We start from the raw sequence: 22,696 nt of genomic DNA, 5'->3' as shown, positions 1-22,696 counted from the left end.
GTGTGTGCATGTGCACTGAATGAGTCATCTCTTTCGTTATTAATATTTTTCTGCTGCACTGCTGAAGCGTGAGATGTGCTTTTTCTGGCTCAGGTGGTGGGTCCGTCTAGTCCAGCACTCTCCTTCCAGCAGTGGCCAGCCCACTGCCAGGAAATGGCATCACTGCTGCTGCATCCTTTGAGTGGCTGCCAGGCTTTGGACTTCATTGACATTTTTTTTTGGGGGGGGGGCAATATCAAGCCATTTCCAAAACCCAAGTAAAAGCCTGCCTCTCTCTCAAAACTGGAGTGGTATGGTTTCTTTTTTAAAAAATCATTTAATATTCCAGGTCCCTCTCCCACTCAGCTCCTCTTCATAGCACACATCTGTGTGGACTATAAATTCTCAGCGGGTGTGTTTACTTTAAGAGATTTCCTGTCCAGATTATGAAAATAAATGCCACACCTTAGCATTTTATCCTCCTTTAGCATCTTGTATAGATGCTTTACTTGAAGCGAGCCTCTGAAATTCTGCATATTCAGAGTTAATGGAGGAAGAGATGATGTTCAGTCCCTAATCAGACTTTTGCACCACTACTTGCATGGGGACATCCCTTCCCTCTCTCTTCCTCCTCCCCATTCATTCACTCTCTTTTTTATACTCAGGTCCTCCCTCCGCCCCCCAGCTAGCCAGTCTCCCTCTGGGACCTCCAGCCTCTGCTTGCCTTCAGCCTTTTCACTCCTCCCTTCATTCATCCATCCATGAATTCTCTCTCGCCCTCTACTCAAAGGATGCTTCAGCCAGTCAGCCTGCTGCGCTCCAGCCTTCCTCCTGCCTGGTGCTGTACTCACTTTGCTGCAAGGAGAAAAGCCAGCTGTACCAAAGCCCTACCATATCTGCAGCTGCAGAGAGAGCCAGCGCTACTGAATGGAGGGAAATGGCAGAGAGGCAGGTATTCCTCTGTCCATGGGCTCACACCCCGGGGTGTGGGGTGGATCATGAAGGGCTGCTCAGTTTACTGTTGTTGTAGCTCTCGCAGCCAGACTCCCCCTCCCCCCATTTAAACCTGCAAAACGTGGGGATGTTGGATTGTATTTGGCTTTGGAATTGGCATTTTAAACATTTTTAAAAAATGTTTTAAGAAAAAATATATCACATGTTTCATTTGAAGTAAGATCTGCCTTGGAAAGAGTGCGTTGTCCTGTTGTTTTCTGCTGCCCTTTGTGAGGGGTGGGAGGGGTGTCCCTGTCACAGTATGCTGAAGAAAACTAGATTTTTCCTCTTCCATGGGCTGCTGTCACTTTAGCTCGCAGAGAAGGAGAAAATTGGCTTCCACTGTGAACCCAGACATTTCATTTTCAGACCATAACGATAGGTTCCTCTGAAATATTCTCATTCCTGTTTACACACCTAAGTTCACTTCTAGCATTCATTGGCACCTTGTCCTTTCCTGCTACCAGTTTCTCTTCACCTTACCAACTCAAGGAAAGGAGGGGGGGGGACTATAATTGGGATAAATGTCGTTTATTCATAGTCCGTACAGGAGTCTTGTATGTTCAGCTACCTCCTTGGGCGCTCTGCTCTGTTACTGCTTCTTTTTTCCTTGCAAGACCTCTTGTGTACAGTGTGGAATGGGCCGTGTCATTGTTTTGACAGCTGATAACCACCAGAGGAGGTTTCGCATCTACTGTGTTGCTTGTTATCCTGCCCTGTTGAGGAACTGTCTTTTGCCCCAAGATGCGCTATTAATTTAATTCCGGCTTCCTGTATGTAAGTAATGCTATTTGCAGTGCACTGCCGTAGCCTAAACACCCCCCTTCTGCTTCTGATAAGGCTGCAAATGTTCTTTTTTAAAAAAAACAAAAAAAACCATTTCCCAGAACCGGAAGAGCCAGGTCCATTAATTGGGCCATTTCAATATCCGTACCTTCTGTTTCCTGCTACTCTTTCCACTTGCTGATTAGCTTCTGTCGAAAGGAATGTTTGGCGGGCCTCTCTCTCTCTCTCTCTTGTACTGGCTTTGACAAACACTAGAAAGTGAATGTGCATATTTGACGGATGCATCTTTTGCGTCAGATGTCAAATACTTGGAGCTCTGCATCGCTTGAACTGCAGCCTTTCCAGCGCTCTCCAGCTGAACAGCCTCATGATGAGCCTCTTGGTGTGAGGAGAGCTCTCCAGGGAATGCCCTTGGTGCGTGAGGCGCACAGTGGCGTGTGGGGAAGCCGCTCGCCACTTGTTCTCTCCAGGGGTGCCTTGACAGGTATTTTCAAGAAGCGTTGTGGCCAAGCTGCTTTGCCACATTGGAGATGGGAAGTGGGTCCCGACAGCCAGGCTGATTCAAATCGCCGATAGCATTTGGTGCAAGGCTTTCTGGATCCCCTGCTTTCTGTTGTGCCTCAATTAAAATGGCAATGTTCTAGTGACTAAATAGCAAGCATTTTTTGTTGTTGTTCTGGAAAGGTAAAAAGATCCCTGATAATTAGGTCCAGTCGTGACCGGCTCTGGGGTTGCGGCGCTCATCTCGCTTTAATGGCCAAGGGAGCCGGCATACAGCTTCCGGGTCATGTGGCCAGCATGACTAAGCCGCTTCTGGCGAACCAGAGCAGTGCACGGAAACGCCGTTTACATTCCCACCAGAGTGGTACCTATTTATCTACTTGCACTTTGACATTCTTTCGAACTGCTAGGTTGGGAGGACCTGGGACCGAGCAACGGGAGCTCACCCTGTCGCGGGGATTTGAACTACCGACCTTCTGATCGGCACTCCTAGGCTCTGTGGTTTAACCCACAGCGCCACCCGCGTCCCTGGAAAGGTAGTGCCGTTTAAATGCAGCTATCAAGCTTCAGCACAGAAGTGACACTGCTAGCTTCTCCCTGTTTTCCATAATGCTGTGGAATTCTCAGGAACAAGAGAGAACCCATCTGCATATCCATGGCACGGGAGTGGAAAAAGTATTTCTTTGCTTCTCTCTTTGTTTTCTCCTACCATTCGGCTTCGGCGCGTAGAGTGTCTCAGAAGGAGAGCACAGTTGTGAAGATGCTATCCTGCCCCCTTTCCCAGCTTCAGTCTCAGGAGGACGACTTTCCATGCTTCACGCAGGGTGGCAGAGCACTCATCGTGACTCGCGTGGCAAGTGGAACTGTGGACCCTTGCTCGCAGAATCCAGCTTTTTTCTTGGGGCAGGAGTTCGGTATGGCTTTTTACATAGGCCTGAATGTGAGGGCCTTATGCTCACGACTGTTTGTGGCAAGAGTTGTGCCCCTGGTTTGTCACTTCTGTCATAAATTTGGTTTGCAGTATAGATCGACAAATGGGAGCTGCGCTGCCACGGTTGCAGTGTATTCCCAGCACCTAAGAAGACAGGTGGCGTCAGGGCCACAGAAAGCCTGAAACAGGAGTTCTCTAGTGTTGAGAGTCTGAGGTGAGGGATGTTTCGGTAATGGGAAGGGATCAATGACACTTCTTTTCCTCACTGTGACAGGTCGCCTTCTGCTGTAAAGCTGAAGTGAGGGAGAGACAGTTCTGGATCATTTCTTTTTCTGAAACATCCCTGTATAATGCAAGACAGTTATGTTCTTTACCTCCCGCCCCTCAAATTCACCAGGATGTGAGATGTCAGGGTCATGAACACATATTTTCTCTCACACCCTCCCATGATCCTTTAAAAAAATACCAATGTTTGTAACTGCCACCCTAGCATTCACTGCTCTCAAATGTAGACTTAATAAGTGTACCTCAAACAGTCTGTCTAACTTCTTGTTTCTTTAGGGATCCACCAATCTCCTCCGCTTCTCTCTCTCTCTCTCTCTCTCTCTCTCTCTCTCTCTCTCTCTCTCTCTCTCTCTCTCTCTTGGCTCAGCTGCTGTCAGCAGTACCCCAAGGGAACTCATATTGGAGGTTTCTGGATCTTTAAACTTTAAAAAACAAAAACACAAATGTAGGCATTTCTACAGAGTACCCAAGTATGTAGGGAACAGTACCGTATTTTTGGACGGCCCCAGTGCTTTTTTTCTGGGGAGTACGCATACCCCTAAACATTTTTTGAATCTTTGTACTTTTGTCCATTTACTGTATTTATTTTTCCCAATTTGAACAATAAAATGGGGATTTTCTTGAGTCAAAATGAGAGTACCCCTAAACAATTTTTTTTGAAAAAAAAAAAAAGCACTGGGTGGCCCCATTTCACTTCCAGGCTGAATAGACACTTCACCACCCAAGTTTGCTACTAGAGGAAATGATGTACTGTTCAGAAGTAGCTTTCCAGTGCTTGGGGGAATCTCCCTGTGGTAAATGGCATCTGTATACCATTGACGACAGCAACGCAGCGCAGTCTGGTTTTTTGCTGATTGATCACTGCTGTTGGCATCCCCTTTAGACCAAGCCGGCATGTAGTGAGAGGGCATTGCATCACTGCGCCGAGCATAATGAACAGATGCAGGAGCTCTCCTTTCCAAGATTCCGCAGCTATGGTATTTACACAGCCACTTAGCAAAAGCTGCAATTATAAAACCAGTGGTATTCAGATGGTGTATAATTTGTGTACACAATACCATGAAAGACTAATCCACCCTTTAGGCGAAGTTCCTGTTGAGTCTAGCTAATTACCATGGGGCACATCATGTTGCATGTGTTCGCAAGGAAGCCGGATCCGGGTCTCAGTGCTTTTGCAGTGTGTAGTAGCCCTTGGTATTAACTGTGATTCTGACTTGTGAAATTGTAGAACAGAGGGCCACACGCATCTGCATTTGGGACAGAAGCATAGCTGTCAACTTTCAGATTTGAAAATAAGGGATCAGCAGCCTCAAAAATAAAGGATCAGCAGCCTCACCTCTCCCGGGGACAGTCTACGGGATATCTAACAATCAGAGATAGCCGCAGGAAGCAGCGGGAAACGGCGCTGGAATAAGGGAATTTCCCACAAAAAAAGGGAAGGTTGACAGCTATGGACAGAAGAATGCATCAATTTTGTTTGTGTCTTAAGTCTTCTACACTGAGCGTACTTTCAGTTCCTAATAAATATAGCAGAGCACACTCACACATACATGTGCATGCACGCAGAGAAATGGCACATACATGTATGATTAAATTTACATCTATTATTTTTGAAGCTTGTTAATGGCAACCTCAGATGTTAATTAGAAATAACCTTGAAGCTGTGAGGAAGCACATTGAAACACAGCATATCTGCTAAGACATCTGTGTTAAAAATGCAGTCACTGAAGATCTGTCTCTCCAGGCACACCTTTCAAGTCTTTTACCTTTTGAGAAGAAATGCTTCAGTAACATAGGGAGTTTTGAAGCCTGAGATATTCATTCTCTCTCTCTCTCTCTTTCTCTTTCTCTCTCTCTCTCTCTCTCTCTCTGTGTGTGTGTGTGTGTGTGTTTTTGTCAGAACGCAGTTAAATACTCAATTGTAAAGCATTTTTGTCTTTCAAGTGCTGCTCATAAAATGGTTCTGTTGGTTCATTTATGGAGTTCTTCCCTTTAAAAAGTGGCTGAATTTTCTGTTTCATTATCTGTTATGTTGTTGACCCTGGCTGCTCCTGGATGAGAGGGGCTGCTTCAACACTCCATCTGTGGTATCGTCTATATTTTATTGAAGCATAATTGAGCTTTTCATGTATTTTAGTTCTGCACCTTCTGTAGTTAAATTGATGTCGGTCCTTGTCATCTGTCTGCAATTACTGCCCCTAAATTATATAGAATTTTTTTATTTCCAAGGTGTGTGGTCTTAACTCCCTCACCACTTAAATCTTTTAGAACTTTAGTGCAGAAATGAACACCTTGGCTCTCTCTGGATGTAAAAATGAGCTTTAATATGATTATTTTTTATCATTGGTAGCTCTTTACTTGTTCCAACAAGAGAGATTTCCCCTTCCTTGAGATCTGAAAACACTCTCTTTGGAGATCACTCGTAGCCAAGTAAGATTGTCTTCCATAAAAACGGTTTTAACAATGAGTCCGTAAGTGACGGTGGAGGCCAATTCTGGATCCACACATCCTTCCACAGTGGGGACATTGGTTTCCAGGCAGGAGTTGATCACGGTGTGGATTTGCCAAGCGTGCCTTCCTCTTAGCACAGTTCTCCACATGACAGCAACAATCGCAGATAACAATGGCTCTCAAAGTGAACCATTCACAGTGGGATCAGGTGTTAAACAGGGTTGTGTTATTGCCCCAATTCTATCCATTATTTTCATTGCCATGATCCTACACTTTGTTGAAGGGAAACTCCCCACTGGAGTAGAAATCATATATCGAACAGATGGAAAGCTCTTCAATCTGAGCAGGCTGAAAGCAAAGAGTAAGGTTACCGTAACTTCTGTCATAGAGCTTCAGTATGCTGATGACAACGTAGTGTGTGCATGCTGAGAGGATGACCTCCAAACCATCCTAAATACCTTTGCAGAAGCTTACGAAAACACTAGGGAAGCCTTTAACAATGGCAACTCTCATTTTTGAAAGAGAAAGGGGGTGCCTCTGTCCAAAAAGTTCAGGAGAGCACCAGGTTGAGGAAGGCTCGTTTAAATTGTGAGAGGGCAGCAAGATGCTGATGCAACAGCATTAAAACCCGAGAAGGCAGAGGACTTGGAGGCACATCCAGAAATATTGAGCAAGCATGATCTTTTCACCCAGGTGGTAAGCAGGCCAGATTCCAGGTAGATTTATTCTTCTGACATCCTTCACTGTGTGTGCGAAATAATCTGTCTAGCCAACTTTCTCTTTGTAGGTGAAGCAATTATGCTGAATTTTAAGCATCCAGCTCTGCAATTCTGATGGGTCACTTTCCAACCCTTTGTTCTGCTAAAAGCTGTTAAGTCTTTTTTGGCAGAGTAGTTAATGGAGAAGCAAAGTGATCAGACACACCCTACAGTTCAGCATGCCAACCTTCCCTCTTTTGCTAATGCAGGAACTCCTTGGCTGGTCACCTGCAGGGTACATAGATATTAAATAACACTTCCTTGTAAAACCAGTGTGCTGTCCAGATGACCACAGTGTGGTGTCGTTTTGTATGTGAGTGCATGCTAGCCCCTGGTATACATTGAAAGGGAATAGTGTTTGTTGTCTGCTTAATCGTATGATAGCCTGAGAGTTTTGAAGAGTTTGCGTGCTTTTTGGACATTTTGGGAAGAACCAAGGCTTTTTTTATTCACAGAGATGATGCACATTCTGCTAAAGACAGCAAAATCTCTCCCCGTTCTCTCCTCCACCTACACAGCCCCAGTACAGTGAATCTCCAAAGGGTATCTTCCAACTCCAGCATGGAGACTGGATACCCTTGGATTATGGTAAGTTATATCCATTTTGCAAGTGACCTTAGAAGCCAATTTAGTTGGAAGGTGAGTTAGAGTGTTTAGGATCTTGGCCTCAGCCATGCCTGCAATTCAGCAGGGTACAGTAATAGGCATCTTTTGCTCTGTAGGTGAATCCTGCCAAGATGTTTAACTACAGTGGAAAATTAATTTAATAGTTGTCTTTCAGTGGCATGTTACTTGGATCTTACAATATGTATTGTTGTGTGCAGTTACATCAGTGCATGATATCAGCAGAAGTTGCCTTCACACACACACACCCTTTACAGATTAGACATGATATATGTGCATAAGAAACCTTTCTAAGTAGTAGAAGAAGAAGAGTTTGGACTTGATATCCCGCCTTTCACTCCCCTTAAGGAGTCTCAAAGCGGCTAACAATCTCCTTTCCCTTCCTCCCCCACAACAAACACTCTGTGAGGTGAGTGGGGCTGAGAGACTTCAGAGAAGTGTGACTAGCCCAAGGTCACCCAGCAGCTGCATGTGGAGGAGCGGAGACGCGAACCCGGTTCCCCAGATTACGAATCCACTGCTCTTAAACACTACACCATGTTGGGTTGCCATGATGTTGCATTCCTGTGATTAGTTTTGTAAGGAAATTACACTTTAGTAGGATTTGCATAGCCCATCGTTGAATGCAAGGTTGTGTCTCTGATCTGTATGTGCAAGTTTTAACCATCAGCTAGGATGCTCATACTCAAAAGGATGCTGAGAATTCCTTAATATGCATTATAAAAAATAAAAAAGGAGTTATGTTTTTACTATGCAATAAACCTAGATGATAGAATGCTCTTAGACCAGGGGTTAGCAACCTAAGGCCCGTGGGCTGGAAGTGGCCCGCGGAAGTTGTTTGACTGGCCCCCGAGCTGCCCCCGAACCGAGCCGCCTGCTTGCATGCTGTGCTAAACCAGCGTAGCGCGGTGTGGGGATCTTCTCGGGACTGATCCAGCCCAGGCAAGATAAACCTTGCTGACCCCTGTCTTAGACCATGCTTGTTGAGCTACACTAATAATAATAATAATAATAATAATAATAATAATAATAATAATAATCATCTCCTACAGAAATCAAGGCAACCTTGTATATAATACAAGTTATCTTTCCATATAGGTAGATTCAAACATGATACTTTTTCATGCCCCCCCCCCAGCTTGGGAATGGTAGCAAATGGAAAATGTCGCCTGCGCATATATCTGCATTGTGACATCATTATTTGCACTTGCACTTCTTCACAGGCATCCTTCCCAAACACCACTGTGCAGTGAAAAATGTTCGATCAAAATCTGCCTTGCCTCTTTAGATGAGCTGTGCTGGGATTGTCTAAAATAAGAAAAGGCACTAAATTGTTTTTGCCACCTGATGTTCAAAGACTATGCAAATCATGGGGGATTAAGAACTTCTTGGACAAAATTTAGCAGAAACAACAGAATGAAAGCAGGGTGACTACTAGGCCCGCCAGCAAAGGAATGTAGCCTTCCCTATCAGTTGTCACTACAGGTGTGTGGGCAACTTCTGAGATGCTGCCTCCCTTGCTTTGTCTGTTCCCCGAAGCTGTGTGTTAAATAAAAACATGCATACGATCAATTTAGCTTGCAATTAAACATTTTCCTTAAGCAGTTGGCACTACGACAACTGATAATTACCATGCACAACACTTTGAAAAAGCCTTATTATGCTTGTTTATGTAGGATCACTCTTGGCATAATAATAAGCTATCATTACTACAAATGTACTTACTGTACGAGCACACCTTAATGTAATCGCAAGGCTCAATTAATCACACGGGAGAATTAAAATGAGTGACTTTAATCTTCCTAAATTAAATGCTTATCAAAAGAGCTTTGAAACTTCAGGGCACGTTTTCCTATGTTTTGCTTTATAGGTATCTCTGTCTCTCTCATATATATATATATGTATGTATGTATGTATGTATGTATGTATGTATGTATCTTATCTAAACTGCCCAGGGTTACATTCTCACTTCCCATCTTCTCGCCTTTTATCAAGCTGTCCCCCCCCCCCCCCCCCGTCTCTCTTGGGAAGTCGCTTCCACTGTGCTTGGCTCCTTTGGCAAAGATCACAAGGGCTAATAAGCTTTCCTTCTAAGTTGGCAAGTATATTCCTGACACTTGGTTCATCATGCTATGCAGTCGGTTTACTTAAAGGAAATAGGCTGGGGCGGGTGTGCAATAACAACACAAAAAAGGCTAGATTGGCGATTCCTGTGAAACTGATCTCTGCCAGCTTTGGCAGAGCCTTGGAGTGGCTGCAGCTGAATGACAGAGCATGTACTTTGCATATAGAAAGTCCAAGGTTCCATTCCGGGAATTTCTAGTTAAAATTGTCCTTGGTTAGCAGAGCTGGGGAATACAACCCCCCCCCCACTTCCTGTATGAGATCATGACGGTGATATTAGCCACTAGGTGATAGTTATTCAACACTTCTGTGTCCTGGGAGATTATCTTAAGGAAGGGAAGACCTGATTTTTGCAGCGGTACTGAAGCTAGTAATTCTCCACCCAGTTGGACTAGCCCATTCTCTCAAAAAGCCAGCAATTTCCAGAGGCAGAACTATATGTTACCAATAACATGAACTTCCACTGGAGCCCCCTATGGAGGTCTCCCTTTCATGATAGATCAAGATAGATTTGCCCCTTTGCAAAGATGATGAGTAACTTGGTTTTCCAGCTGTTGGGTGAGATACTAAGCAGGGAAAGTTAGCAGTGCACAACCAACTTTTTTGAACTATGTTTTGCATATGTAAGTATTAGATCCAGAGGAAGTGGAACAAGTTTATGGGAGACTTAAGGTGTTTTCTGTTGGAGGTGAGCTTTGATATCTGTCAAGGTGGTCAGGCTTTGGCTGGGTATACGACTCTGGCTTGGGCTGAAAGCAGGGTATAGTAGGGTCTAAGTGTGCTATGGGAGACCAGAAATCTGATGTTGCTTCAGCATGTACCAAACAGACTGAGCTCTATATAGCCGTTGCTGCTGTAAGCCCCAGTCCCCTAGGAAGGTGCCCTTTCAGTTAAAGGACCTCAGCTAGCTCCTTCACTCACTAACAGAGTAAGGGAGACTCTGGTCTCACTGGGTCTCCTGTGATGATGATTATCCTGTGATGCACTCCTCCAGTTCTAAGGATGGCAGTGCTGTGTCCTCAGACCACGGCACAGACACAGATGGCTCATGGGGGGGGGGAGAGGTGTTTTTGGGAATCCTCATCCCCTGAAGACCAGGAATCAGGGTCATGACATCTTCTGACACAGGAGATATTTGAACAAGACTTAAGTTTCTTTATTACCACCTACTTTTTGTAAAATATCAGTGTGTCTCTCCCACTCCACCCCCAGCTACAACCACCCCTTTCTGTGAATTTACAGTATCTTAATGGACGCCAACATAAGAGCTTGTTGTCCTAAAGCAAGTATCTCCAACCTTTGGCCCTCCAGATGTTTTGGACTACAATTCCCATTGTCCCAGACCACTGGTCCTGTTAGCTAGGGATCATGGGAATTGTAGGCGAAAACATCTGGAGGGCCGCAGGTTGGGGATGCCTGTCCTAAAGCCATCCCCCACCCCCACCCCAGAATATAGCAATATTCTGTTAATTGGTCAACAGACGTAAAGCATTTCCAAGCTGTAAGTGTTTGTTTCTCAAAGGGAGTCTGGTTGTTAGTTCTACTCTGTGGAGAGAGCAATTAAATCACCGGGGGGGGGGGGGAGGCAGAACTGCTTATCTTGAGAAAATTTCTAATCTTATTCAAAAGGGATAGGGGGGGGGACACAGAGGAGGATTGTGGGAAGAGATACGGCAGAGGGAAGATCTCTCCAGAGGGAGCAGCTAACTAGTAGACTGGGGGTGGGGTGGGGGAGAAGCCGAAACTGAGAGTGCCGGTGCCAGCGGGAGCGGGATATGAACCCTTTTAAGCAAGAAGTTAAAAGTTTGGTATGGGTGTGAGAGAGAAAAGCAGCAGTGGTACAATTAGAGCTGAAGATTTGCCTGTAAGGGGACGAACACTCTCGCTGTCACTGTGGGTGACTGTTTTCACCGAAGCTTTAGAAAAACAGGTACCATGAAACCGGAACAGGGAAACTTTTTCTTTGGCAACTGCTTGCCTGGGGAACGCATTTGCTGGAAAGCATGGCCGACATCAAGAAACTCCCAGAACGTCAAGAAGCTTGTTCTGACAAGGATTCTTCTTTCCAGGGACTGCAGCCTAAAGAACAGTTCTTGACAATGTCTAACTGCCTTTGTCAGAATGTTTACTCCAGCCATTTGACTCTGTAGTTGCGCTTTTATTCTTTTTTAAACGGCAGAAGTTTCGCTTGCAGGGAAAGGGATCCTTGTAGGGGATTCTTGTGCGATGAGAAGCGCTGGCTTTTTTTTTTTGCGTAGGCTGCATGATGCATCTCTACTTCAAATGCGGCCTCGGAACTATCTCCTTCAGCCCAGTTGGGAGACAAGGAATGACTTCCATATCTTTGAAAATAAATGCCAGCGTCCTTTTTTGAGTGAGTAATTTGTGTGCCTGGCTGGAAGCCAGGGCTGTGAACTGCTCTAACGCTTTGGAGTTCTGAAGCTTGCCGATCTGGCTGGTAGCCAAACACATGTAATATTCATTCTGATAACACGACTGCTTGCCTTTGAAATGTGTGGGTGTTGCTCTGTGGTTTCTTTGCGCGCGCCAGAGTTTGCACCCTCTCCCACTTCGATGCCCAAGTTGCATCATCTGAGAGCTACTCTGTCAGTGGTGCATTCGGTGTTTCTGGTGCATACAGATTGGATTTCTTTCCCTTAGATTTACGCCTAAGCTCCTATTTGAACAGAAGGTGTCTTGTCTTGGACACAGTGGGTGGATTAACACATAACGCCAAGCAGTGGTTTGGTGCTCCCGGACAACAAGCTCTGTGCAAGCAGGCTACCACCATTCCTTGTGTGCTCAGCTTAATTAGTCACTCCTAGTTTGCAGGCGAAGCACAAACGATAATTTGCCAATGTGGGGGTCACAAAATAATTAAGTGGAGCAGCAGAGTGTGCAAATGCAGGATTCATTCCCATAGTGCTGAACTGTGGCAAGATGTTCCAAGGTTTGCATGCATACTCTCCAAACAAACAAACCATGCACAGAGAGTATGCTTTCATCGTGTGGCTCCAACATTGTCTTTTTTTTTATAATAATTTTTATTGAATGATTTTATGTTACAAAAAACAATACAGCCACGAAATATAATTAAGAAATAAAAATTACATACATCAATATTTAATTTGTTATTTGATATTTACCATCTTATTTCCTCCCAAACATTGCATACAACAACACACATATGTGCAGACAACCACACACCCACAACCGCACACAAAATGATAATAATGAAAGTAAATATTTTTTTCCCTTTTATCTTCTTCAACTTTGACTTCCTGTCAAGTCCCTTTGCATATATTTTATCTTACATTTGAATGTACACAAAACAATAAACCTTTCTATATAATTTTTCTAATACATTCTGAAAACATAATAAATCTTTAATTGTTATCCGCCTCCTTTTAGTTCCTTTATAACTCGAATGCTAGCACGGCGTCAAAACTATTATTGTATTTTTGAACATATCTTCTATAACCATCCCATTTTTCCGCAAATTTTTGCTTTGAGTTTCCTCTGAGTTTACTAGTCAATTGAGCCGTCTCCACCAATTCCTGTAATTTGATTTTGTGGCTCCAACATTGTCAGTGGAGGCACAGGTGTGGCCTTAGTTGCTAGAGATATCTGTTTTCAGCTCCAGCTAGTTGAGCAGCTTACACCCCCTTTTGCAGTAAAATTACTTGGCCTTTGAACTCCATGCTCCAGTAAGTTCCAGACTGGACTACAGTGGTACCTCGGTTTAAGTACTGTATTTTTCGCTCTATTGGACGCACCTAGTATTTAGAGGGGGAAATCAAGGAAAAAAATATTATTCCCCCCCCAGCCCCAAAGAGCAATGGACAGGCTGCGCGCTTCCTCTTTAGCCTTGAGCAGCATCTTTAGCCTTGCACAACGGGATGGATTGTGCCCGCTGTCCACTGGGGCTGGACTAGATGACTCCTGGGGTTCCCTTCCAACCCTGCAATTCTGTGACCTCGGAAGTTGTTGGGGGTCTCCACCACTGGAGGCTTTTAAGCAGCGGTTGGGGGACCATCTGCCTAGCGTTCTTTAGCTGTGATTCCTACATTGTGAAGGGGCTGGGCTAGATGACCCTCGGGTGGCCCTCCCAACTCTATACAGTCCTACACTTCTGCGGCAGGAGATCCACAGCCACTTCACACAATGCCCACTCCCAATTTTCATTGGAGAGACATGTGGCTTCAGTGTCTAGGTAGGTACCCCCCTACCTGCCACTCTTCCCTCACCCCACTTAAGCCGAGGGAATTCCTGCCCAGAGAAGCTCCCAGGTGAGGCAAGGGTTAAGATCTACCTCTGGTAAATGGCTTTGTATCCTCCCTCTTTCCCTTTTCTCTTCTTCTTCTATGCTAGTTTCCTTTTTTATAATATTCCCCCCCTCCAAACTAAAACGTTAATCTAGATAAAAACACTGATCCAGAGGAAAATAAAGGGGGTGGAGAAAGGACGAAAAAAGAAAAAGAGGTAGAGATAGAGAGATTTTTAAAAAGTTGGCTTCTTTAGCCTTGTGCAACACAAGCTTCGCGCGGCTCTTGCGGGCTTTTCCCCAGGAGGGAGAAGGGACTGACGTGGCCAGTCAGTCCCTTCTCCCTCCTCTAGAAAAGCCTTGTGCAACCTCCCGCGGCTGGAGAGGCATGCTAGGAAAAGGGGAAGCACGGGCAGCGAGCGGGATGGATCGCGCTCGCTGCCCGGGCTTCCTCTTTAGCCTTGCGCAGCCTCCCCCCGGCTGGAGAGATTGCGCAAGGCTTTTCTAGAGGAGGGAGAAGGGACTGACTGGCCACGTCAGTCCCTTCTCCCTCCTGGGGAAAAGCCCACAAGAGCCGCGCGAAGCTTGTGTGTGTCTCTTGGGGGCTTTTCCTGCTTGCCTCCCCCCCCTGCATTCGCTCCATAGGACGCAGACTTTTCCCCTTAGTTTTTAAGACGGAAAAACTGCGTCCTATGGTGCGAAAAATACGGTACTTAATTCGTTCCGGAGGTCCGTTCTTAACCTGAAACTGTTCTTAACCTGAGGTACCGCTTTAGCTAATGGGGCCTCCCGCTGCCGCCGCGCCGCTGCTGCGCAATTTCTGTTCTCATCCTGAAGCAAAGTTCTTAACCTGAAGCACTATTTCTGGGTTAGCGGAGTCTGTAACCTGAAGCATATATAACCTGAAGTGTATGTGACCCGAGGTACCACTGTATTTTAACATACTCTTCATGGAACCTGCCCTTAACTATGACTCGGAAACTTTAACTGGTCCAAAGTGCAGCAGGGGTACTGGGCAGGGTTCATTTTATAACTCATGCAGTCCCTGTTTTAAAATGGCTACAGTGGTTGACAGTCTGCTTCCAGGCCTGATTTGAAGGTCCTATGTCCCCCTAAAGCCCTAAACAGCTTAGGCCCCAAATATCTGGAAGACTATTTCTTTCCCTACAGTCCCTCTCAGGTGTTAAGATCGGCAAAGAGATCCCTCTTGGTAGTTCCATCACCCTCAGAGCTTTGGGGCATGGTGTCCCTGGAGAGGGCACCCTCTGATGAAGCCCCCAAGCTGTGGAATTTCGTCCTCACAGGTGTGTTTAGCATCTTCATTGTATAGCTTTCATCATACCTGTTTGCCCTGTCCTTTGACACCTGAGAGAGATATTTAAGGATCCGCCCTATTCTTCTGATTGTACATTGTTTTAACTGATGCAGGGTCTGTATTTTTGTATCGTTGTAACCTGCCCTGGGACCTTATGGTGAAGGGTGGTGAGGAAATCCAATAAAGAATAGTAACACACACACACACACATTCAGACAGCCTCTCCATTCTGTTGCTGATCAGTAGAGGGACCTCTCCTCCCAGCCCAGGCCTGGGATGGAGAGGAAAGCTGTCCACTTAACCTTGCAAAGGTACATCTTCTCCCTCAGACATGACACCATTGGAAGAAGGCCTTAGTGCTCAGGCAATAGGAAGGCTCTGTCCCTGTTTAATAATTATTTTTATTTTTATTTTATACCCTGCCCTACTGAGCACCAAGACTTTCTTGCAGGATGCCCTGCCAGAGGGGAAAGAGGCGCCTTTGCCATGAAAAGCAGGGAGGAGCTGCCTGATTTTTTTGAGGGTTGGTGAACCAATAGAAGTGGCTTGACAAACTAGATGCAGCCTATGCCCCCCATAACATATGAACAGATGGCACTGTCTCTCCAAATTATCAAGAAAGAAGGCGTACAGCTACTAAAACACAGCTACTTTAAACCACAGTGCTAAAAGGTCGTAGAATCATAGAGCTGTAGAGTTGGAAGGGACCACAAGGGCCATCTAGTCCAACCCCCTGCAATGAAGGAATCTTTTGCCCAATGTGCAACTCATGACCTTGAGGTTTAAGAATCTTCTCCTCTACCGACTGAGCTATCATTTTGCCTGAATGCCTCCTGCTTTGAGGAAGACGGATTATCAACCAGCCTCGTGCACATGTGGTTCCAACTGTCTCCAAAAGCAGGTGCTTTGCCCAAATATGCCAAAGCGCCTGTGATTTAAAGGATTTGGGTTGTACTCCTTGTGGCTTTGAGGACGGCCTTCACCAGCCAAGTGTCTTCAAGATGTTAATGAGAGTTGCATTCCAAAACATCTGGAGGGCAGCAGATTGGCAAAGGCATCTGTATATTTCTGCTGTGAGGGTTTTGATTTTTTTAAATAACCTTGCTAAGGGACAGTAATTAGGAGATGTCACCTCTCCTGGGAATTTTAAATGGGGAAGTCTGCAGCTTTTCTAGAATGCCAAAAATATATCCTTTCCTAGAAGGCTCCCCCTCTTTTTACACAATGAAGAGAACAAGAAAGCAACAGAGTTGTATGAAATATGGATCAAGGGGGAGAGAGGAAGAAAGGGAAGCCAGGTATAAATAGCAGGCATGCATCCTGTTTTTTTGGTTTTTTTGCAGTAGAGCTTTGTCTCAGGCTATCAATCAACTTTTCACCACTTCCTGCAACAGCAGGTCTGCTATAAATCCTGCCGTAACTGACTGGGTTTCATTTCCTCTGCCAAACCCTGCTAACCTGCGAGGCATGACACAATGACACCAGAGCGAGCAGCTGATAATGTAATACACAACTCCTGTGAGGCGAAAGTTAAAGTGCTTGTTCTCTCAGCTGAATGATTTTAAAGATCTTTATATTCTAGTTCCCAGGGGGGATAATTACTCAGTATAACATACAGTGCATGCCTTTAAAAAAAAAAATCCCCTATAGGAATTTTATTTTAAAGTGTGTGGTAAAGATGGGGACAAGCAGTTGCCTTAAAAAATATATGCTCTAACCCTTTCCCAAATTGCTTCCATTCCAAGAAGCAAAGCAACATCTCCCCCCCTTTTTTTAAGGTTCCAGGAGAATGTTTTAGCTCAACCCCAATTATAAGGCTATTAAAGGCAAGGTTGTAACTCAGCAGCAGAGCACATCCAAAAGGTCCTAGGTTCAGCTCCTGGTGCTTTGAGTTACAGAATCTCAGGTAGCAAAGCAGAGACAAACTAGTGTCTGAGACCCTGGAGAGATGCTCTGCTGTGAGATGGGGAAGGCTGTAACTGAATGAGCACAGCTCCGGTTCTGCGGAAAGCGGATAGTTGCATTCTGCGAAGGCCAAAATTGCAGCTCAGTTTTGCTCCGTTTGACCTCTGTAAAGGTATTGAAAAGCACTCAGCCAGCATAGAGAGCACCCTTCTCTGTTAAAAGGAAATAACACACGCAAGCGTAGCAGTAAGGATCCCTTAATTCAAGTGTTACAGATTAGTTACTGTGCCATCATTAAATGCTTATTGAAGCCATTAATTTGTTTAAATTAATCCCCATCATTCTTTTTTCTTTTTTAAAAAAGTCAAATGAAACAAAGCATCCTCCGTTTGTGGCGCAGGGTTAAAGTGTTCTGACACATTGTCCTGCTTTCTTACACGCACAGCTCATCCCACACAAACATGCACTTGTTTCATGCCATTGATCTGCTCACTGAAAAGGATGCTAATCACTGTGCCCATAGAGGTGGGCAGGCAGCTCCTAATTCTTAATTTAACAGCATTAACTCTTATTAGTGGCTTTGGAGACTTCCCATATTAGTGGCCTCGGACAGTTCCGTAGCGCTATTGCAATGAAAGGATTCTTGTAATATTTATTACTATTTCTTGAGTTACTGTTTGATTCATTAACAACAAGTTATGTAAACACCAACGTCTGTTACGTTATGGTGTATCGGAGCGTATAGTTGAGATTCCGTTGCAACCATTAAAACTTGCTGTGTCAAATGCAGCCTATTTGAGCAGTGAGAGTTTACCTTTCAGACTCCCCCTTTTGCAATCTCCTAACTGAGGGGAACAAAACCATTCACCAGGCTGTACAAATTATTGCTTATTGTGATTTATTTGCATGACGTTTACCACAGAACTTGACCGGGTTGCCTTATCCTATCATAGGCGGTGGTGGTAAAAAGAGACCAGGTTGACATATTTTTCATCTAGATAATACAAGCACAAGAAGGTGTGGGACACATTTTCCTATCCAATTAAAAATAGAGCCCACAGATATTTGTTTCCAAGCCCAAGTCACTGGCGACATACACACTTGCAGATTAATAGTTCCCACCCCAGTCTGATATCAGGCTTGATACCAGTTTTAATAGTGGTAGGAACTCAACTTAAAGAGAAGATTACCTCCTTCTGCTATTTCCTTCTGTTCCATCTTCTGACATAACTTTTGCACTTTGCTAAAGTGTTGTGAATGCTCTAGGCTAGAGAGATGTACAGCTTCATGTTGTCCCAATGACTTGAGGGATATCAGCTAATCAAATCTTCAGATAAAAGTGTTCTTTCATAATGTGGTGCTGAGGGTCTGGAAAGAGTTAAATGGAATGCATAGTGAGTTTCTGCATGTTCTGGGAATTTGGGCAACCCCAGTTACAGTTTTGTCATCACTGAGGTTTGTTGGTTTTGATAATCTTTGTATCTGTCAGCCGCACAGAGTGTAACCAAAATGTATGTGCTCTCTCTCTCTTTCTCTCTCCTCCTCTTAAAGGTCAAAGAAGTTGGCAGCCCTTGCCGAATGCGTGCAGAAAGCAGAGCTGAGCAAGGCCAAATTAGGTTTCGAGCTTGACGAGCTGGAAGCAGCGGCCCTTCTCGTGCAAGAGGAAGAAAAGGAGTTAAAAGCTGCTGGCACAGACGTCTCCAAGCCGCAGCTGCCTCCCTCCGAAGGAGCTGCTGCGAGTGACTCTGAAGACTCAAGCAGCACTTCATCATATGAGACAGGAGACTCCGATTCAGATGAACAAGAGTCCTCAGCCAGCGAAGATGGGGAAATAAATCCTTTACAAAGCACACTCCAAGAGGAGAGGACAGCCCTGCTTATTGACTGTAATGGATTAAGGCGAGACATAGGCACTTTGACGTTAGATGCTAGTAATGAAAAATCAAAGGCTCCTTTGCAATCTACATCTGTTCCCGGGAAACTGATAGAGGAATTAGGGAAGCAAATGCAGGCGGCAATTAGGCTTACGGAGCAGCCTGAAGGTTTGCCTTCTGTAAGTGGCGGCAGCAGCAGCACTTCAGAAGAGACAGGAACAAGCTGCACGGCTCAGCCTCAAGGACTTTCGCCGGATCGTAATGGAAAGAGACATTTCTTAGAGGTGACTCCAAAGCCCAGCGCTCTTCTGCTTCTTGGCAGCACAAATGAAGCTTCTTAAGGAAATGTGGACGGGGTGGGCTAGGGGGTTGTGGGTTTTTGCAGCGCTAGCTGTTGTGGTTCATTTTAACAGCCAAAGGCCACTTCAGCAAATATTCCTCTGTCAGATACCAGTGATGCATGCAAATAAAACAAGACTGCCTATTCTCTGGAGTTAGTTTTGAAGTGGCATCATTCAAGGTTAGTAGTATTACAGAAGGTATGATCAAACATCAGTGAAGCTTGCTGATTTGTATTCTGCAGATTGCTTATAGTTCAAATCTATATTTAAATGTTGTATTTCATTATCATGGTTCCTAGCTCCTAAATTTTCCACTCGGGATATTACTGTCCTCCTTATTTCAATTTAACCATTTTGAAGTGTCCATTGTACAGCAACTAGCAGTAGGCTTTGGTCATCACAGGCACTCACATCTAATAAGATGTGCTTCCGTAGTAGTTGCATGTGCGATATCGTCAATGCCAGTGCTGCCTGATCCTGTACTTTCTCACAACTTATTGGGACTTATTGCCAGATAAGAGTACATAGGATTGCTCTCATCTTTCTTTTTTTAAAAAAATCTGCAATACATGGCTGTGTATGGTGTTTTTTCTTTCTTTTTTGAACATGTCAGAATATATTTAACCTTTTAAGTATGAACAACTGATTTCAGGTTATCTGTACTCCAGCTGCGCTGCTAATACGTGATTGGGATGGAGGAAAGGTGGGTTTAGTAGTTGGTGCTGGTCCGAAAGGAACAAAACATTCTTTTTAGCTGTAACTCCTAACAGTGGCTCACCAAAAGATGCATCACCATTCAACGATGGAGCTGAGTATATATTGCGTTTTTCTGCCTTTTAGACTTTTGCCTGAACTACCAACTTATCCTCTTGCTTCGGTCTTGGGTAGCTGAACTTCATTAACTAACTGTAGGCAGAGTTGTATGTGTCTTCTGCATCCCTGTTCGAACGGTATGCACATCTCTTGAACTCGGCATCCCGAATTCCACTGAATTCCTTTCTTTGACAATATGTTGCCACTGTGGTGGGCAGAGGCAGAATAAATTCTCCAGACTATGCCAGTACATTTTCACATGCTTGAATTGTTGTGCAGATTTGAAAAGAAGTACGTGTCTGTGTATATGATACATACATCCCAACACTGCAGTGCTCCAAAGAAACCTATATTGCAAAAGTTTATAGTGTCCCATTCTTCACACTTGCACTTCCGTTTAGTGGCTGCCAGCTGGGGAAGGGAGCCTGCCTGTTCTTTTCTCAGAACAGCTCTGTTTCTCTCTGAGAACTGACAGCTTCTGTGTTTGTGAAAGCAATCTCTTTATTCTGTCCAAAGCATTGTCTTGCCTCCTGTGTAGGTTACTCCATTCTAACTTCATTCTAGCAGAGTTGGAGCCTGACCTCTCCACCTTTTCTTTTCTCTGCCCTGCCCACCAAACGCTCAGGAAATTTCAGTAAGTGGAGATAAAATCCCGCTTCCCCTTTAAGTGTTGGGAATATGTGGAATGCAAGAACTAGTGTGCAATGATACCCTTCAATTCAGCCTAGGTGATACGCCTGGGTAATGCACAACATAAGGTTGCCTCTGAAAATGGCACCCACTGTCAGGTGTGTTTCCCCACAACAATGTAACCCTGTGCCGTGACATCATTGCGTGCATTGCTCCATCCCTGTCACTGGCAGCCAACTATGTGGAGTGGGAGAAGACTGTGGTGATGTTACAACACAGCCAAGTGTTTCTAAATGTTGTGAGAGGAAAGGGAGGAACCTCTGTGTGGGGATGCAGCTTTCAGTGGCACTCACAGGATGCCTGTAGCATGCGTTTCAAACTTCTGACATTATTAAGAAAGAGGAAATGCCAGCAGCTAGAAGCCAGTGCCTCACAGTTGCCTCCTTCCCCCCACCATTGGGAAGTCTGTGTTCCTGATCTTTTTGTTCCCGGCATTCTAATCTTGCAGATATCTGTTCCTGCCCTGCTATAATCCCTGTTCTGTTCAACCATCTTTATACCTGCCAAATGAACAAGCAAGGTTGGCTGTGGTGCTTTCACCAGCCAAAGCCAACAAGGGAAAAGGCCCAACTTTTTCCAAAACGGTGCCTACAATAATCTATTGCAGATGTGTTTTGAGTTCAGTCATCTGTATTTTTTTATTATTATTATTTTGGGGTCAGCCAGCCACCCTCTCTCCCAGTGCTTTAACTGTTGCACTTGAAAGCTGTTGCACTTTTGCATTTGCACTCGTAAGCGGTGTATAAATTTGTTAAACGAAAAGGGTCCCCCTCACACATCTTCCTCACACTGTCATTCCCCATGCTTTGCTTTGTGAGGGAGGGATAGTGCTATTTTAGATCACTTCTCCTACGATAGATAAATCATATCCATTCAGGTACTCAAATTCATATATACACTTCGGACAGCTGCATACTTTCTATAGCTGACGCATTACAGTATGTTCCTCTGTTGTTTACCTTAGTAAAACTTGTAAACTTTGAAGGAGGATGCACGCACCTAAACCTGTGTCTTCCTGATGCATCTCTTCTTCATTCTGCTTTGTGGAGAAGCCAGCTCTGCTGCGACCTGTGTTTGAAGTGTGAAGCTGCTCTGTTCTGTTACTTATGGAAAGTGACCGCCTTCTGTGTGTCCCGTTACAGTAACTGGACCTATTTTAACCATGCTGTCCATATTCTAACAGCAAAGCTTATTTGGAGAGGTTTTTCCTTTACTTGGAACTCTGTCCAACTGAAGGCTTTTCAGAACCTCAGCATCTTTTGCAAACATTGCAAGAGCTTTTCTCTTTGAGATGTTGAGGAGCCCAGGTTAAGTCAGTGGTTAGGGCTTCTGCCTCATGTTAATAAATGCTAACTGACGATTGATACCATTCTTTATTTCATAGCTCTTTACCCGAAACCTGAGTGATGAGGTGACCAAATAAACATTTAAATAAATGAATGTTTTCCAATTTGCATTAAAAAAAAACTTTCGGGGAGTGTGGTTAGCCACTTCAGAATGCTGTGGGTTAATTTTAATTGGAGGTTTCCCATTCCTTGCCTGGCTTGAATGTTGTAAACTGTCAATCATCTACCTGAAGCAAAAAAAATGGTACAGTTTGTCTTAGCCCTGGTTGGTGATCTGTGTACATGTTAGCTGATTCACATAATTAGTTCACATACCTGCTTGATCTGAGCAGAAAATAGAAAAAAAATTGGTCAGACTGAACAGGAAGTCCCCAAAAGGATCAAATTAATGAATCCTCAAAAGGACGATATCTTAGCATCTGTATATCAGTGTGACACAATGTAAACAGAACACTTGTTTTCAGTATTCTGATTTGTTGTTGTTTAGTCGTTTAGTCTTGTCTGACTCTTCGTGACCCCATGGACCAGAGCACGCCAGGCACTCCTGTCTTCCACTGCCTCCTGCAGTTTGGTCAAACTCATGTTTGTAGCTCCGAGAACACTGTTGTTGCCTTTGTCCATGGAGTTTTCTTGGCAGGGATACTGGAGTGGCTTGCCGGTTCCTGCTCCAGGTGGATCACGTTTGGTCAAAACTCTCCACTATGACCTGTCCATCT

General features: G+C 44.6%; 1 protein-coding gene across 3 annotated transcripts in view; it reads left to right on the top strand.

Annotated features, from left to right (window-relative positions):
• Nucleotides 1-22,070, top strand: part of SHQ1 (SHQ1, H/ACA ribonucleoprotein assembly factor) — a 68,799-nt gene extending 46,729 nt beyond the window's left edge. For all 3 annotated transcript variants that reach the window (XM_083601318.1, XM_083601320.1, XM_083601319.1), the window contains exon 12: nucleotides 18,468-22,070. In XM_083601318.1, the coding sequence (XP_083457444.1) occupies nucleotides 18,468-19,131 (664 nt within the window). In that variant the 3' untranslated portion in view covers nucleotides 19,132-22,070. The remainder of the gene's footprint in view (nucleotides 1-18,467) is intronic.
• The last annotated feature ends 626 nt before the right edge of the window (nucleotides 22,071-22,696 follow it).

The sequence above is a fragment of the Podarcis filfolensis genome, assembly GCF_964270895.1.
Source record: "Podarcis filfolensis genome assembly, chromosome: 2".
NCBI lineage: Eukaryota > Metazoa > Chordata > Lepidosauria > Squamata > Lacertidae > Podarcis > Podarcis filfolensis.
The sequence above is the reverse complement of the archived record's forward strand: the minus strand, read 5'-3'. Positions and strand labels throughout refer to the sequence as shown.